The 15,023-nt window shown below is 34.2% G+C and overlaps 5 protein-coding genes across 6 annotated transcripts; 3 read left to right on the top strand and 2 right to left on the bottom strand.

Moving 5' to 3' along the window:
* Positions 1–822: 822 nt before the first annotated feature.
* On the top strand, positions 823–2,387 carry LOC106385533 (probable UDP-arabinopyranose mutase 4). 2 transcript variants are annotated; one of them, XM_013825442.3, is made up of 3 exons: positions 823–1,300; positions 1,386–1,636; positions 1,771–2,387. In XM_013825442.3, exons 1-3 carry the CDS (start codon positions 971–973, stop codon positions 2,276–2,278), a joined length of 1,089 nt encoding a protein of 362 aa, XP_013680896.1. In that variant the 5' UTR covers positions 823–970; the 3' UTR covers positions 2,279–2,387. The 2 variants fall into 2 exon arrangements, with proteins under 2 accessions (XP_013680896.1, XP_013680897.1); XM_013825443.3 differs by having other exon boundaries at positions 1,780–2,387.
* Positions 2,388–2,922: 535 nt separating this feature from the next.
* LOC106386855 (auxin-responsive protein SAUR71) lies at positions 2,923–7,637 on the top strand. Its single transcript, XM_048775967.1, has one exon. The coding sequence runs from the start codon at positions 7,056–7,058 to the stop codon at positions 7,542–7,544; it is 489 nt and encodes a 162-aa protein (XP_048631924.1). The 5' UTR covers positions 2,923–7,055; the 3' UTR covers positions 7,545–7,637.
* Positions 7,638–8,241: 604 nt separating this feature from the next.
* On the bottom strand, positions 8,242–9,492 carry LOC106385535 (putative methylesterase 19). Its single transcript, XM_013825444.3, has 3 exons — positions 8,997–9,492; positions 8,777–8,911; positions 8,242–8,706 (listed from the first exon to the last, which is right to left on the bottom strand). Exons 1-3 carry the CDS (start codon positions 9,387–9,389, stop codon positions 8,425–8,427), a joined length of 810 nt encoding a protein of 269 aa, XP_013680898.1. The 5' UTR covers positions 9,390–9,492; the 3' UTR covers positions 8,242–8,424.
* A 1,037-nt stretch (positions 9,493–10,529) lies between these two features.
* Positions 10,530–11,676, bottom strand: LOC106386142 (putative methylesterase 19). The gene is made up of 3 exons (XM_013826034.3): positions 11,282–11,676; positions 11,071–11,208; positions 10,530–10,995 (listed from the first exon to the last, which is right to left on the bottom strand). Exons 1-3 carry the CDS (start codon positions 11,645–11,647, stop codon positions 10,714–10,716), a joined length of 786 nt encoding a protein of 261 aa, XP_013681488.1. The 5' UTR covers positions 11,648–11,676; the 3' UTR covers positions 10,530–10,713.
* Positions 11,677–13,090: 1,414 nt separating this feature from the next.
* On the top strand, positions 13,091–14,747 carry LOC106388430 (mannose-P-dolichol utilization defect 1 protein homolog 2). The gene is made up of 8 exons (XM_013828504.3): positions 13,091–13,298; positions 13,381–13,534; positions 13,607–13,679; positions 13,763–13,829; positions 13,909–13,968; positions 14,197–14,257; positions 14,339–14,380; positions 14,463–14,747. The coding sequence occupies exons 1-8, from the start codon at positions 13,152–13,154 to the stop codon at positions 14,564–14,566; spliced, it is 708 nt and encodes a 235-aa protein (XP_013683958.1). The 5' UTR covers positions 13,091–13,151; the 3' UTR covers positions 14,567–14,747.
* Positions 14,748–15,023: the final 276 nt, after the last annotated feature.

Genomic DNA, 15,023 nt, shown 5'->3' on the forward strand with positions numbered 1-15,023 from the left:
TGGAGGCGATAAGACGCTACATATATGTTTTTTGAACTTCAAGATATCTCATATCCCGAGAAGAAAAATGGAATTGCAAACTCTTTGACCACATGATCTCTTCATAGAGAGTTTTGTTACATTAGATGTTATATTCTGATCTGATTAACCAGACCATCTCAAGTTTGAATAATATAATAACCGTTCAATGTCAAAAAAAAATTAACTAGACTTATTGGCAATTTAAAATTTAATCAACTGAAATAGTTTGAGAAACTGTAAAACAGGAAAACAGCTGGGAAAAACAACTCAAGGAACTGGCTTTACGGAAATAGTGGTATCAAGAAACAAAGAAAATTCTTAAGATATATCGATCTAGATTTGATTTGATTTTTAGCTTTGTTGTTTCACTTAAGCAATTCCAATATTAGTTTGTGAATACCTTTAACGTTTCTTTCGTTAATGAGTAAAGGTACAATAAAGACAAAGTTTCATTTGATGGTTTAACGGAAACATTATGTTGTACAAGGTACTGATTAACAACTTAAGTATTGTACGTAGGTTGATCATTTGGCAAAAAAAAAAAACGTAGGTTGATGACTATAATTTATTCCATTTGGTTAATGGTTCATTTATGTACCCAAAATGTTACATGTTCTGTATAGAAACAACTATGCTTTTTAAGAAACAGGACAAAAAAATATTGAAATAGACCATAACTTCGATCAACTAAATTTTCTCGATAACGAGATTTAACCTATATGATTTCTAGTGATCGTAATATTCAAACGACTACAAATTTATAAAATATGTAGAACATTTGGTAGACACTGTTTAACTTGTGCCAATCCTTTGACTGTCGGTTTTCCTATAAGTCAAAAAGTTTGGGTAAATGTAATTTTAGTTTCTAAAACCGTTATATAAACCATCTCCCATTCCACGCAAAAACAATCATCTCATAAACAGTCGTCGAGCTATCAAAGTACCAAACATGGCGGGCTACAACCTCGAAGCTATCGAAGCCGCACCGTTAAAGGAAGATGTGGATATTGTGATCCCAACGATCAGGAGCCTCGACTTTCTTGAACAATGGAGGCCATTTCTCAAGCATTACCATTTGATCATTGTCCAGGATGGAGACCCTTCGATCAATATCCGCGTTCCAGAGGGTTATGACTATGAGCTATACAACCGTAACGATATTAACAGGATCCTTGGTCCTAGAGCTAATTGTATTTCCTACAAGGATGGTGGATGTCGTTGCTTCGGCTTCATGGTTTCCAAGAAGAAGTATATCTACACCATTGATGATGATTGCTTTGTAAGTCTCTTTTGCCATCCGCTCGTTATGAATAAAGTTTATATTCACATTTCTCAACTCAATGAAATCATTGAAACAAAAAAAGATGGCTAAGGATCCAAGTGGGAAAGAAATCAATGTGATAGCTCAACACATAAAGAACCTTGAGACACCTTCAACACCACACTACTTCAACACTCTCTATGACCCTTTTAGAGATGGAACTGACTTTGTGAGAGGATACCCTTTCAGTTTGAGGGAAGGCGTCACAACCGCCATCTCTCATGGCCTTTGGCTCAACATCCCTGATTACGATGCCCCGACCCAGCTCGTGAAGCCTCGTGAACGTAACATCAGGTCATAATATACAAATCTAGATCCTTGATTTTTAGTAGTTTTGGTTAATGTCCAAAAATATTTCGATTCAGTTTGATTATAATGGTATACGAGTCTATGACGTATTTATAACTTGGATATAAACTCTACAATAGTCCTTGCAGGTATGTTGATGCAGTAATGACAATCCCAAAAGGTGTATTGTACCCAATGTGTGGCATGAATCTTGCTTTCAATAGAGAACTTATTGGACCTGCTATGTACTTCGGCCTTATGGGTGAAGGCCAGCCCATTTCCCGGTACGATGACATGTGGGCTGGTTGGGCAGCTAAAGTGGTGTGTGACCACTTGGGCTTTGGGGTCAAAACCGGTCTGCCGTATGTGTGGCATAGCAAAGCGAGTAACCCGTTCGTGAACCTAAAGAAAGAGCACAAGGGACTTCATTGGCAAGAAGATATGGTTCCTTTCTTCCAAAATCTTCGTCTCTCCAGAGAATCTGACACTGCCGCTAAATGCTATATGGAGTTGTCCAACATGACAAAGGAGAAGCTTACTGAAGTTGATCCTTACTTTGAGAAATTGGCTGATGCAATGGTCGCTTGGATTGAGGCGTGGGAGGAGCTTAACCCGCCAGTTGATGGAAAAGATGTCAAGGCCAAGTGATAAAGAATTGAAGATGATGAGTGATGCCTGCTGTTAATTACTGCATGAATAAAAGTACGTTTAAGTTTGTTACTGTATTGTCTTTTATTTATTTATTTTCGTTTTGGAAGTGTGCTTCGTACATTAAGGGTATGACTGGTTTTCCCGCTACCACCCGCAAACGCAGCTTTTGCGGTTGGTAGCGGTTGTTGGCGTTTTGCAACAATCGCTCAAACCGCTCCAAACCGCTCCAAATCGCTCTGAACCTCATAAATTCAAAAGCTGGTTCCAGCTAGCGTTTGCGGTTGCGGGCGGTTGCGGGAAGACAAAAAAAAATTATTTTTTCTCCAAAACAATATAAATACAAAAATAAAAATATTCAATAAAAAAATTAAATTAGAATTATAAAAATACTAAAATATATCTATTATATTTTAATTAATATTATAAAAATTTAAAATAAAAATATTTTCTATAATTTTTAAAAAATTTAAAGTATAACTTTCTAAATATAAATTTTATATTTATTATAATATTATTATTTTTGATATTTTTATAATTGTATAAAATGTAAATATTGTTAATTTATTATTTAACCACTGCTGCATTTGGTAGTTAACCAGTCATAAGTATCCCGCAAACGCACCAATTTCTAACCGCAGAACCAGTCGTACAAATCTCTTAAAACCGCTAGAAATCGCAACCACCCGCATCCGCAAACTCCCGCAACCGCAACCGCAACCGCTGCGGTTGAACCAGTCAGACCCTTAATTGTTCTTTTTGTGATTTGTCAAAGAATACTCTGTGTGATTGTTGTGTTTACTTTGCTCGACATGTATTAAGCCTTACTGGAATATGAAATAATGTGTGCTACTTTTAATTACGTGGACGAATTCGTTAGTTTTTAGTCGTACTCCCACAAATATATATTATATCAAACGGAAGATTGTTTTTGTGAAACCCGGACCCAACATAGCTGAAAGGGCCTAAACAAAATGTATTTCAACGAAGTAGGATTCCACAACCTATTTGACAAAAACCCACCAATATAAACCAAACCTACAAGAAGGAAGGGAAGAATGAGGGTTGAGCATTTCCATAAAACCTCAATGAGGAAAGTTTTAAAAGTTCCGAAATCATCACTCAATATTCACCACACAACATAACAAATTTTTTACCTAAAACATCTAGTAATGCAAAAATAATCAACACGAAACAAGAATGAATCTCGACGGTGTCAACATGAGATCATGCCCCCTCATGCGGTCTCCCATGTCTCTCATGTTCTCGCTTGAGAAATCACCACTTCACGTGGTCTCCGTGAATTCCACGCCTGAAGGCGACACGCAACTTCACTTGGTCCCGTGTGATCCATACCACCACTTTCACACGATAACGCCACCTCACCCGGTTTCCACGTAATATGTGCTACCACATTCTTTACTTCACACACAGGAATGCACGGCGCATGCCTCCTCCGGCGATGAATCATCCCACCTCACGCGGTCTCCACATGATCCAACAAAAAACGATGGAACACTCGAGATGCACTCCATCATGTTGCACACGTAGTAGGCTTAAAGCCCTTTCCTATATCATATACACATGTTTATTCTCCACACAATGCAAACACCTGCATACAAGTCTCAGTCATCTTACAACCAAATTGTTTTTTAGCAACTCATGAGTAGGTGTAGGTGTCCACACATTACAATAGAATATATATGTGTATGTATATATGATAGTTCACTTATCAAACAACTACATGTATAATTATAGATAACATGTAGGTACGAATGGTTTAAATATAAACTTTTACTATCAAAGTTAATGATACATGAATGATAAGTAAGCTAAGTGTTGTTTGTGCAAAATTAATACCCAAGTGTTGTTTGCGCAAAATTATTCTTGAATTAATTGTTGCATGCACAAAATTAGATTTGAAATAGGAAAACTAACGATTTTAATCCATTTGTTAACGTTTGGCTATTTTTCAATTTTGCGCAGACAACGATTCGTTCAGAAATAATTTTGCAAGTAATACTTGGATATTAATGTACCAATTGAAAATAGTTGGACACATTATTATTATGATCTGTAGAAGTAAGTCAAAATATCAATTAATTTCTTAAAATTCGATTTAATAAAATTTATCAAGTTAAATGAAACCAATTAGAGATATATACAGGGTTTTTGCGAGGATGTATATATTATTATAAGACAAGTATATATATATATATTATATTGCTAATGCACAACATAGATTGTCTAAAGCAGAGATCTACAACAATCTTTTTTTTGTCAAGATCTACAACAATCTATATAAGTCATATCTTACTTTATTTTATTTTTAATTTTAGGAAAAATAATTATTTAAATATGGGAAAGCTTATACTCATTTGTGTTATATATAATTACTGCAAAATATCTAATATTACCAGCATTAGATATAACATCATGTACTTTACGTTTGTAAGATCACTCATAGATTGATTTGGATCTTTGTTTTAAATAACTGTATGTTGTACATAAGCTATACGATACATATATATTTGTCTTGGAATAATATATACTAAATTTTTATCCGTGCGGAATAATAATTTGGTAAATTTTTTATATAATTGAATTTTTTTCATAACATTTGTAACCCGAAGTCTGAATCAAATCCAAACAAAAAAAATTCTGATTTGTACTTAGTCTGAAATGTCAGAATGAGTCTCGTAGGAAGGAAAAAACATATTCGAACCCGAAATGTTATTAGCCAAACCCGAAAAAATGCACCAAAGAGGTGGTCACTGAGAAGACAATTATCAAGCCTATTTTTCAAAAAGTAAAGATAGTTATATTAAATTTTGCATGAACATAATTTTATAAAGATAAGATAATTCATTTACATAACCCATTCCCTATTAATTTTATTTATACTTTAAAGCTTAAATTATGGTACAAAATTATTTTTGATTTTTATGTTTGTCAAAATTTATTTTGATTATTATATAAACTAAATATATGTCATTCCGTCCATCTCATATATACTTGATAAATATATTGAATTATTTTTAATATTCTAATTTAAATATGTAAATTAAAATATGAATGAAATTATTTATTAGTTTATATATCTTTCTTTAATATTTTGTTTTAAAATATTTTATAAAATTCATGAATATGTGTTATTCTTTAATTTTATAATTTATAAAATAGTTAATAAATTGATTAAATTACTTTATATTTATAAATTTTTGTAGTAATTTAATTATTTATATAAATTATTTATATAAAAATATTATAGGAATGTGATTTCTTGTGTTTTTTTTTGAATTTTTGCCATTTACAAGAACGACCCTTTTGGCCCCTGTATTTATGATCAAATGAAATTTGGTCTAATAAGTCTCTAATGATAATGAAAGAGAACAATTTTTCTGCTTAAAGCTCGATTGCTAAGATTCACACCATCGTCGTCATCTAAAATATGTAATTTACTCTTTGTAGAACTATGTTATGTTGGAATACTATTTTATATAAAAGTGATTCAACTTTCTAGATTCACCTTAAACCACATGTCTTGTAATTGGCAAATACTAGTTGCTAATCAATATTCAGCTAAGATACCAGTTTCATTAGCAAGAAAAATCTCAGAACTTGCATATCACATTCTAGGGTTGAGTTCTGGTAGTGTCTATTCGTATTTTTCTTTTGAAAATAAAAGTATACCATATTTAAAAAATATATATTTAAATAGGATTAGTGTGTATTCCTGGTTTTCAAACGTATAAATAATCATTATACTTTTCAATCAAGTAATAGATAATTATAAACATCTAATATGGATACTTTAGATATTTTACTTAGTAGAAAATGTAATTTTCAAATAAGTTAAATGAAGGTGTAGTTTTCAGCATAAATTCTCTTCTCGAAGTATTTTTCCAAATTTCCCCAAATGAATAACCAGTTAAAAATAATTTTAGTTATTTTTTTATATTGCCATCTTTGGTAGCGGTTTACTAGGGTAGCTGCTGTAATTTTATATGTCAACTGATAAAGTAACAAATTAAAAAAAACTATTTAAAATTAATTATTTGTCGGATGCTGACTTTTCTGTTATTTATAGATAAATTTCATGGAAAATGTGGGAAACATGTCTCTTTATTATTTCCTCTCTTCTTTAACTATGAGTATGCCATTGTTTAATTGGACATTTGGACTAGAAGCAAACTCGAACATCAACGGCAAACGAAAAAGGGTAATTAAAAAAACAAATCTTATCTGCCGAAAAGAGAATATAGTAATAGTTTGACCCCATTTTACAGATTTTACAGAAAACAAGGTATATACTAATCTTTGAGAATCATTCAAAACCATTTATATTCCCTTGAAATGCTTAAATATATTTTTAAAACCCCGTATACACCTTGGAAAGGCGACTAAACCCTTTCCGTTGACAAACTGAATAAAACAAACATACCAGATCACAAATAATAAGCTTGTAAAGATATGTTTATTTATCAAGAACTATATTATAAAAGCTCAATTATTAGACCATGACTTCGTATATGGTGAAGTAAGGTTAAATGGAAAAGTTAAGCCGCCTCTTCTAATTGTCAAATTCTTCAAAGTAAACATATCTCTTCTTTGATAAAAAAAACATACCTCTTCTATATATATGAGATATTCAAGAAACATATAACTATCAAGCCAAAAACAAAAAACAAATGTCAGATGGAACTTGGGGCCTGTCCCATAAACATTTTCGCGATTCTGGATTCTAACCTCCTCATAAGAAGAGTGCTATGCTATAATGGAGAGTCCGATAATGAAGACATGGAGAAAAATAAAGACTTTTGGCCAAACGAGCTCTTCAACCAGGGCTTCGTTCACAAGGAGCAAGACTTGGAATGGCTCTGCTCATCATGAGGATGCTAAGAACAGCGAATCCATAGGAAAGATCAAGAAAAATTGTTTCACTGTTTACGTTGGTCCCACGAAACAGAGAATCGTGGTGAAAATGAAACTTTTGAACCATCCTTTGTTCAAGAACTTGTTAGAAGCCGCAGAAAATGAATATGGATATAGACGTGATGGGCCCATTGTTCTTCCGTGCGAGGTTGACTTCTTCTTCAAGGTTTTGGCTGATATAAAATCTGATGTTCATGGTGATGATAATGATGACGATGATGATGGTTTGATTAGTCCTCCGATTTGCGGGTGGGGTAGTCCCAGCATGAGAAGGAACGGTTCGTACAAGCTTCTTCGATCTCCATCCTTGTTCAAGTTGAATAGATTTTGAATTTCCTTTTTTTTTTCCCTTTTCCATCTAAGTTATTGTTCATAACATTACCATAGGTCCATAGCATATACGTTTCAAGTTTGAGTAAAGAAACGCGAGGAAGAAAAAGAACCCACACATTTTCGAATGCAACAATTTGCATAAACAACTTTCCATAATATTTCTGTTGATTCTGATGTCAGACTAATATCAGATTTGACAAAATGTTACTATTGTGATTTACTGATTTCGAAATCTTAATATACATGTGAGTGTTTTTTAGATGAAGTAGACTTTGAATTAAGGAAAGGCCTAAAAAAATATTTTTTGATAGAAAAAAATATTTTTTGATAGAAAAAAATTGAAATCATGTAATTATAAATAGTTGTAAGTGATATAAATTAAAACATAATAAAATTGAATTGTTCTCAAAATATAACAATTTAAGTCAACTCAGATTACATATCGAGTCACCCATTGGTTCAATAGCCAGGTATTTTTTTGCGAGTTTTATAGGATATTTAAATAAGAGTTTAAAAAAAAAAATCAAACCGGATTACATATCAAGTCACAAGGTTTGCAGGTTTAATAGTGGATCCGGGTCGAATTTCAAAACACTGAATATATCGCTTCATCCGTAACATTTAAATGTACATACACAATCAAAATACAAATGTAAATCAAATAAATTTGATTTGCTTCGGGAATAATCACACACTTTCAAAGCAAGGATTAAAATCTAGTATTGTTTTAATAGTTACATCACATCACAAGTGAATGTGGAAAACGGACTAACATTTGCCTTATCATAGTAAAAACGAAAACGGACTAACATTTGGCTTATAATTGTAATGGAAGCTGAATGTTTATACTAACTTGCAGCCACAATCACAGGTTTATCTCACGCATATTTATTAGCAATCTCCACGAGACGAGCACATAGTTCTTGAGGCTTGGAGAACATTGCCATATGATCTGCATCTTTGATCTCCATTACTTCTTTTACAGGAAAATTGCTGATCATCCAACGCTGGTAATCCTCCGGTATCATATTATCCTCTCCGCATATGATGTAGATACGCGTAACAGATCCGTACCTTTCCTCACTAAAGCTTTTTGTCCCTGCCAGATTGTTTGTAACTACCGGGTTTACCCTCACCAACATTGTCGCCAGTACAAGGTCCTATCACGCCACAAAAACAATCAACAACTAGCAATTGGTCCCGATCAGGCTTGAAAGCATCGAGTCATACCTCAAGCGGAGATAACTGATAGGCATATTTGGCCATGGACTTTGGTCCCGCAAGAGAAAACCGTAGAGGACGATCAGGTGTCCCGTAGAATCCAGTCACAGTGTCCAACCAGTCCATTTGTGAAGTACTGGACAGCTGCACATTTCAGTCAGATATCAGAAATTCAGAATCACTTGGAAAGGATCTAAACCGTGCTACCCAAGTAATCTATTTTACTTACATTTTCTAGAACATAAGCAGGTGGGTTTCTTGTGTCTGGCATGAAAGATGTCACGAAGACAATAGCAGAAATCTTACTTGGGAAGATGTCCGCAGCAAGGGCAACGGGTATGCCTCCCATGCTATGAGCAACAAGAATCACTTTGTCTTCATCCGAGCCAAGCGAGCTCAGAATATCAAGCAAGGGTTTGGAGTAATCCACCAGTGTCTGAATCTCATCCAATCTGGTCATGTTTATACCCGAAGCAGCCAGATCCACTGCTGTCACACAGTGACCTGCAGCCTCCAACTGCGTTTTCAGTTTGTACCAAGTCCACGCGCCGTGGCAAAGACCATGGACGAGCACAAACCGCTTCTGGTTCTCCTTCTCCATTTCCTTCTTTACTTTCAACATCTTTGTTCAGGAACACTTACATAGACAGTTTGTTTCCGCATATTCTTTGTATACTAAAAACCTATCTTCTGTATTCAACTTTTAAATTTAGTGCTTGTTCTGTATAAACTGACAAAGCTTTAGGTACTGTATATCTTTCTGCCAATAGTATGAGAGAAAAAGATAAAGCAGAGATCCACACGGCTCAAATACAGTAACTTTCTGAGAAAGAGATATATTAGGTCTGAATAGTTGTAGTTACTTCACTAGATTCGTTAAAGTGTCATTGGTGTGAAATGTCTAATGAATCTTTCTGGTATTTCACTAGATTCGTTAAAGTGTCGTTGGTGTGCGTCCAAATGCTCTACGTACCTATCTATATCCAACTTTGTTTTCAGAAGGAAAAAAAAACTTTGTTTTTCTGTATCTTAATTTTACTGGAACAATTTTAGCAAAAAAAAAAAAATAGTTTACTGGAACAAGATTGAGGGATGATAAATATTTTTGGTTTAGATACTAAGACCTTTTTGGATAGGAATTTTGTATCTTTTTTATAATTGGTTTTGGATAGAAATTTGGAGATGATGCAGCAATATAAAGGTTGTTTGTTATACAGCTTCAAAACGATGTTAGCTACTTCAAAGAGATATATCAGTTGACAAAAACGTGATTGAAGATGAAGAAATGCTTGAGAGTGGAAAAAGAGAACATTATCAGCTTTTTCTTCGCTAGATATAACTTATCATTACCTTGTTTGGATCGTGACGGACATTTGAGTTGCATGTGTCTCATAAACTGACTGCGACTCAAGTTTGTAGTTTAGAAAGCAGAGCACAAAATATAAATTGCAGTTCGCTCTTTCTTATTCAATTATCTCAGAAATTTTTATTCATAACCATTTCTATTAGTATTATCACTTTAATAGTTCTCTCGTATATAGTTGTTTTCTCATATGGCTTTTGGTTGTCATCGAAGCTGATGTTCGTTGTGGAAAATAACACTCCCTACGTCTTTATGCATTGGTTAAACGTTTGCAGAAAACATGACCCTCCTTTCTACAGTATTAATATACCATTGAATGACGCTCTTACGCTTGTGTTTTGTATATATAATGAATCTTAGAGATAACATTTCAAGTTTGATGCACATATATTACTTGAGTTGAAGCCAAAGTTTGTTAATAATTTAGTATTAGAATGATCTCAAGATCTTATTCATATAACCACTTGCACTAAAATTATCTTCTGCTAAGTTATCATACATATAGATGCATTTTCATATGGCTTATTACTTATTATAATTATTATTACTGTAGTCGATGCAGTAGAGACTTCAGGAGGTTTATTTATGCATATTTACAAGCGATTTCCAAGAGAAGAGCACAGACTTCATGAGGTTTGGAGAACATTGCCATATGATCTGCATCTTTGATCTCCATTACTTCTTTTGGCTGAAAGTTCCTGATCATCCAACGCTGGTAATCCTCACGTACTATATTACTCTCTCCAGATATTATATATATACGTGTAATGGATCCGTATCTTTCTTCACTGAAGCTTCTCGTCCCAGCCAGATTGTTTGTAACGAAGGGGTTTGCCCTCAACAACATTTTCGCCAATTCAAGATCCTAGTCCGCACGACAACAATCAACAAAAAGGTTGAATAAAAAGAAGAGTTTTATTTATTAAGCTTGGAGTCTTACTTTACGTGGAGAGAGTTGATACACTTTCTTGGCCATGAACTTTGGTCCCAAAAGAGCAAAATCTAGAGGACAATCAGGTTTCCCGTACTTCCCCAACACGGTGTCCAACCATTCCTCACGTGGAATGCTTTTTAAGAACTGCAAGTTTCAGTCAAATATAAGAATCATTCGCCAGAGATCATACTAAATCATCGTCATATGTTTATGTTACCTTTTCGTACACATAAGCAGGTGGGTTTCTTGTGTCAGGCATGAAACCTGTCAAGAAGGCAATAGCAGCAATCTTACAAGGGAAGATGTCAGCAGCAAGTGCAGCGCATATTCCTCCCATGCTATGAGCAACAAGAATCACTTTTTCGTCATCTGAGCAAAGCGAGCTCAGAAACTCAAGCAATGGTTTGCAGTAATCTTCTAAAGTCTGAATCTCTTCCAATCTGGTCATGTTTATACCCGAAGAAGCTAGATCAACTGCAGTTACACAGAGCCCTGCCGCCTCCAGATGCGGTTTCACTTTGTACCAAGACCATGCGCCGTGGCAGAGCCCATGAATGAGCACAATTCGCTTCTGCCTGTCCATTGCCTTTTTTGTATTTTCGACATCTTGGTTCAACAGTTTATATAATAGACGGTTGTTTCACATAATACTTTGTGTACATTGACTGTTAGGTTTTGGTCGTTTTCTAAGATCCAGAGAAGGCCAAACCAACACTACATTGAATGTTAGTTTATTTCATTTTATTTGAAACATAGAAGCAATATAGAAAGCTATAAAAGTCTGAAACTTTAGGAAGATCCAATTGCAAGAAAACACTTATTTGTATCCAAATACATTTTCATCACATAAAGTCAAGCAAATCTGTGCGCGATTTCCAGGAAATGATTGATGGATCTCCAAATTCATTTCAGAAATTAGGTTTAGAGTTTCGCTACATGTATAAGAAGAAATATATAAAAGATTGTACTGTATATTGATTATTTCAAATAAATAAGTGTATTTGATTGATAATACAAGTAGAAAACTAGTATTAAAACAAAAAGTATCTAAAAAAAAGACATGTACATATTGAAAATATAGTATTACTCTAGAAGAATTTGAATCCCATTATTTTGACCTTGATCTCTCTTTTATATATAAGTCTTCAAGATTAGATCATAATGGTTGTGTGATCTCGGGCGGGTATCATGACTTTTATTGACCTCCTTTAATGATTTGACTCTCTTTCACTTCGGATTTGACTGTGTAAGCTCGGCATGGATCGTCTTTCTTGCTTGGGATGGGTTTGGGTCTGCTGTCTATTTTCTTGTCCAGCCGACTCCGGGTCAGGTTCTCGAATCGGTCTGGAGCGAGGTGAAAGTTGCCTCCAACAATAGCTCTCCAGAGACTGACGTGTCTCGAGTTGCCATCTAGTTCTGGTGCAGGTTCCGAGCTTAATGTTATGCTTGAGATCGTTGGTTCTTTAGGATCCAGTTCGAGATTATGATTTAGTTTAATTAAATGTTGAATCGATTGTACAGTGAATATAAATCCACAATTAGTTTAAATAAAATGATTGTTTTAATTTATTTACAAAAAAATATCATAAATAAACAAGATTTATTGTTTTGATTTATGTCTTTACCCTAATTTAATTATATACATAATACGTAAACAAATACAAATAAATAATAATATAAAAATAAGTTTATATATAACATTCAGTTGCTAGTTACCATATTATTACAGTCATAAACTCGAAAGTGTTTGAACCCATGATTCACCGTTGAATTAAGCTATAAAGATTATTATTTTTTGCTTTTAGGTCATATTTTATAGAGAATTTGTACTTCTTACACACCAAATATCTCCTATTTGCACTTCATACCTTATATTCTTCTAATTTTCTTCTCTCAATCGTTACCATTTTCTCCCATTTGTATGGTATCACAACCTTTTAAGTATATTGAGCTAATTTGATCTATTTATATTTAAAAAGAAAATGATTTATTATTTATTATTTATTATAAGATGGGTATATAAGAGAACTTTTTTGGGACATAAGATTAAAGTCAAAATCAGCAAGGAAGGGAAGAACAAAAAAGAAATGGAGTATCTAGGGATCGATTTGAGCTGTGCGATGGGATCTCTCCGGAACGGAGAATTCCCGGAGAAAGATTGTCTTCTTCCTCTAATTTCCAAGCTCCTCGGCTACATCCTCGTCGCTGCTTCCATCACCGTCAAGCTCCCTCAGGTATATCAAATCAGTTAGATCTACTAATCTCTCCAAACTTTTGATTAATAACCAATTTTTTGTTGTATAATAAATACTGTAGATAATGAAAATCGTGCACCACAAAAGCGTACGAGGCCTTAGTGTTGTGGCATTTGAGCTCGAAGTGGTTGGCTATACAATTTCTCTCGCGTATTGCCTTCACAAAGGTCTTCCCTTTTCGGCCTTTGGTGAAATGGCTTTTCTTTTGATTCAAGGTGCCTTCTCTTTCTCTCTCTCGAATGATCATCTTTATGGTTTTGTAACTAATAGCTGCCTTATCATTGCAGCTTTAATCTTGGTTGCTTGCATCTATTATTACTCTCAACCTGTCCCTATGACAACTTGGGTCAGAGCACTCCTGTATCCTTTTTTTAAAGAATGTTCCTAGCTTTGAGTTTCAGACTCTTCTGTTTTGTATTTTCTTAATGTCAAGCGCTTTATAGATATTGTGCTGTAGCACCAACTGTGCTTGCTGGGCAGATTAATCCAACGCTTTTTGACGCTCTTTATGTGAGGAACAATGGCTTTTGTTTTATTTACTTAATAACTCTGTGTAGGAATACGTTTTGATGGTTTATCTTTATTGTAGGCTTCACAACATGCGATATTTCTGTTTGCCAGACTCCCTCAGATATGGAAGAACTTCAGAGTGAGTATATATATATATACTGGAATAGTCTTTCTAGATACTTGTGAATACTGTTTTTAGCTTCAGTCACGTATCCAGAGCTGCTCATAATCTTTTAGTCATGTCAGTTTATAGCTAACTGTCATAGTATAGTATATAAACAACAAATATTTCTATAGATTATGCACAAAAGAAATCGTTTCAACCCTGCAGCTTATGCCTCGCATTACTTTCTGTCTCTCTTTACAGAACAAAAGCACTGGAGAACTCAGTTTCTTAACTTTCTTCATGAACTTCGCTGGTTCCATTGGTAAGAGGGCTCCTTTGATGTGTGTCTTCTCTATTTTCCAACTGTATTGTAATAATTAATATTTGTTTGCTTACCTCGCAGTGAGAGTTTTCACCAGTATCCAGGAAAATGCCCCAGCTAGCAGTATCCTTTGCACATTTTAAATCATATATGGTTTTATTATATGCTCTATAGAAATCTGTTCTTTTCCTTAACTTGTCCATAGTTCTTACGGGATTTGCTCTTGGAGTCTTCACCAACGGAACCATCCTGAGTCAGATTCTCATGTATCAAAAGGCTGCTGCAGCAAAGGAGAAGAAAGCCAATTGAAAGGTAGAAAGATATCCTAAATCAAATACTGGTGTTGTAGGCTCCAAAAAAAAAGAAGAGATTAATCAATGTTGCAGTTATTGTTTTTCTTTTGAATATCCATTTTCAAGGATGATCAGACTTTGTTCACTGTATGGGTTTCGACTTGATTCTGATAGTAAGGTAGCTGTTTGAAGTCTGATTGATTCTTTCCTATGTGTTGTTATGATAGCTAAACCTGGAACTACACGAAATGGTATGATTCTTTGGTACAATAATCAATATCAAAAACCCACCCACAATGGTTCATGTTGAGGAAAACTACACAATCCGATGGAAGTTAGGGTGTGGTCTTTAGATCGGAATATATATGCATGTGCTTAACTCTAAACTTTGATGACATAATGTGAATACACTTCCTTTGACAAAGAACTTAAATCTCTTGTTATTACCTTTGCTCTACAACTGACAGACATAA

Source organism: Brassica napus, chromosome A3, assembly GCF_020379485.1.
Source record: "Brassica napus cultivar Da-Ae chromosome A3, Da-Ae, whole genome shotgun sequence".
Taxonomy (NCBI): domain Eukaryota; kingdom Viridiplantae; phylum Streptophyta; class Magnoliopsida; order Brassicales; family Brassicaceae; genus Brassica; species Brassica napus.

Bases quoted from the DNA above. Each gene is read 5' to 3' on its own strand.
- LOC106388430 (XM_013828504.3), top strand. From the start codon at position 13,152: ATGGAGTATCTAGGGATCGATTTGAGCTGTGCGATGGGATCTCTCCGG. The intron at 13,535-13,606 runs GTGCCTTCTCTT...TTATCATTGCAG, and splicing joins GGCTTTTCTTTTGATTCAAG to CTTTAATCTTGGTTGCTTGC. The intron at 14,381-14,462 runs GTATCCTTTGCA...ACTTGTCCATAG, and splicing joins GGAAAATGCCCCAGCTAGCA to TTCTTACGGGATTTGCTCTT.
- LOC106385535 (XM_013825444.3), bottom strand. From the start codon at position 9,389: ATGTTGAAAGTAAAGAAGGAAATGGAGAAGGAGAACCAGAAGCGGTTT. The intron at 8,912-8,996 runs GTAAGTAAAATA...TGAAATGTGCAG, and splicing joins CTGCTTATGTTCTAGAAAAT to CTGTCCAGTACTTCACAAAT. The intron at 8,707-8,776 runs GTATGACTCGAT...GTGGCGTGATAG, and splicing joins ATCAGTTATCTCCGCTTGAG to GACCTTGTACTGGCGACAAT.
- LOC106386142 (XM_013826034.3), bottom strand. From the start codon at position 11,647: ATGGACAGGCAGAAGCGAATTGTGCTCATTCATGGGCTCTGCCACGGC. The intron at 11,209-11,281 runs GTAACATAAACA...TGAAACTTGCAG, and splicing joins CTGCTTATGTGTACGAAAAG to TTCTTAAAAAGCATTCCACG. The intron at 10,996-11,070 runs GTAAGACTCCAA...CGTGCGGACTAG, and splicing joins ATCAACTCTCTCCACGTAAA to GATCTTGAATTGGCGAAAAT.
- LOC106386855 (XM_048775967.1), top strand. From the start codon at position 7,056: ATGGAGAGTCCGATAATGAAGACATGGAGAAAAATAAAGACTTTTGGC.
- LOC106385533 (XM_013825442.3), top strand. From the start codon at position 971: ATGGCGGGCTACAACCTCGAAGCTATCGAAGCCGCACCGTTAAAGGAA. The intron at 1,301-1,385 runs GTAAGTCTCTTT...AAACAAAAAAAG, and splicing joins CCATTGATGATGATTGCTTT to ATGGCTAAGGATCCAAGTGG. The intron at 1,637-1,770 runs GTCATAATATAC...ACTCTACAATAG, and splicing joins CCTCGTGAACGTAACATCAG to TCCTTGCAGGTATGTTGATG.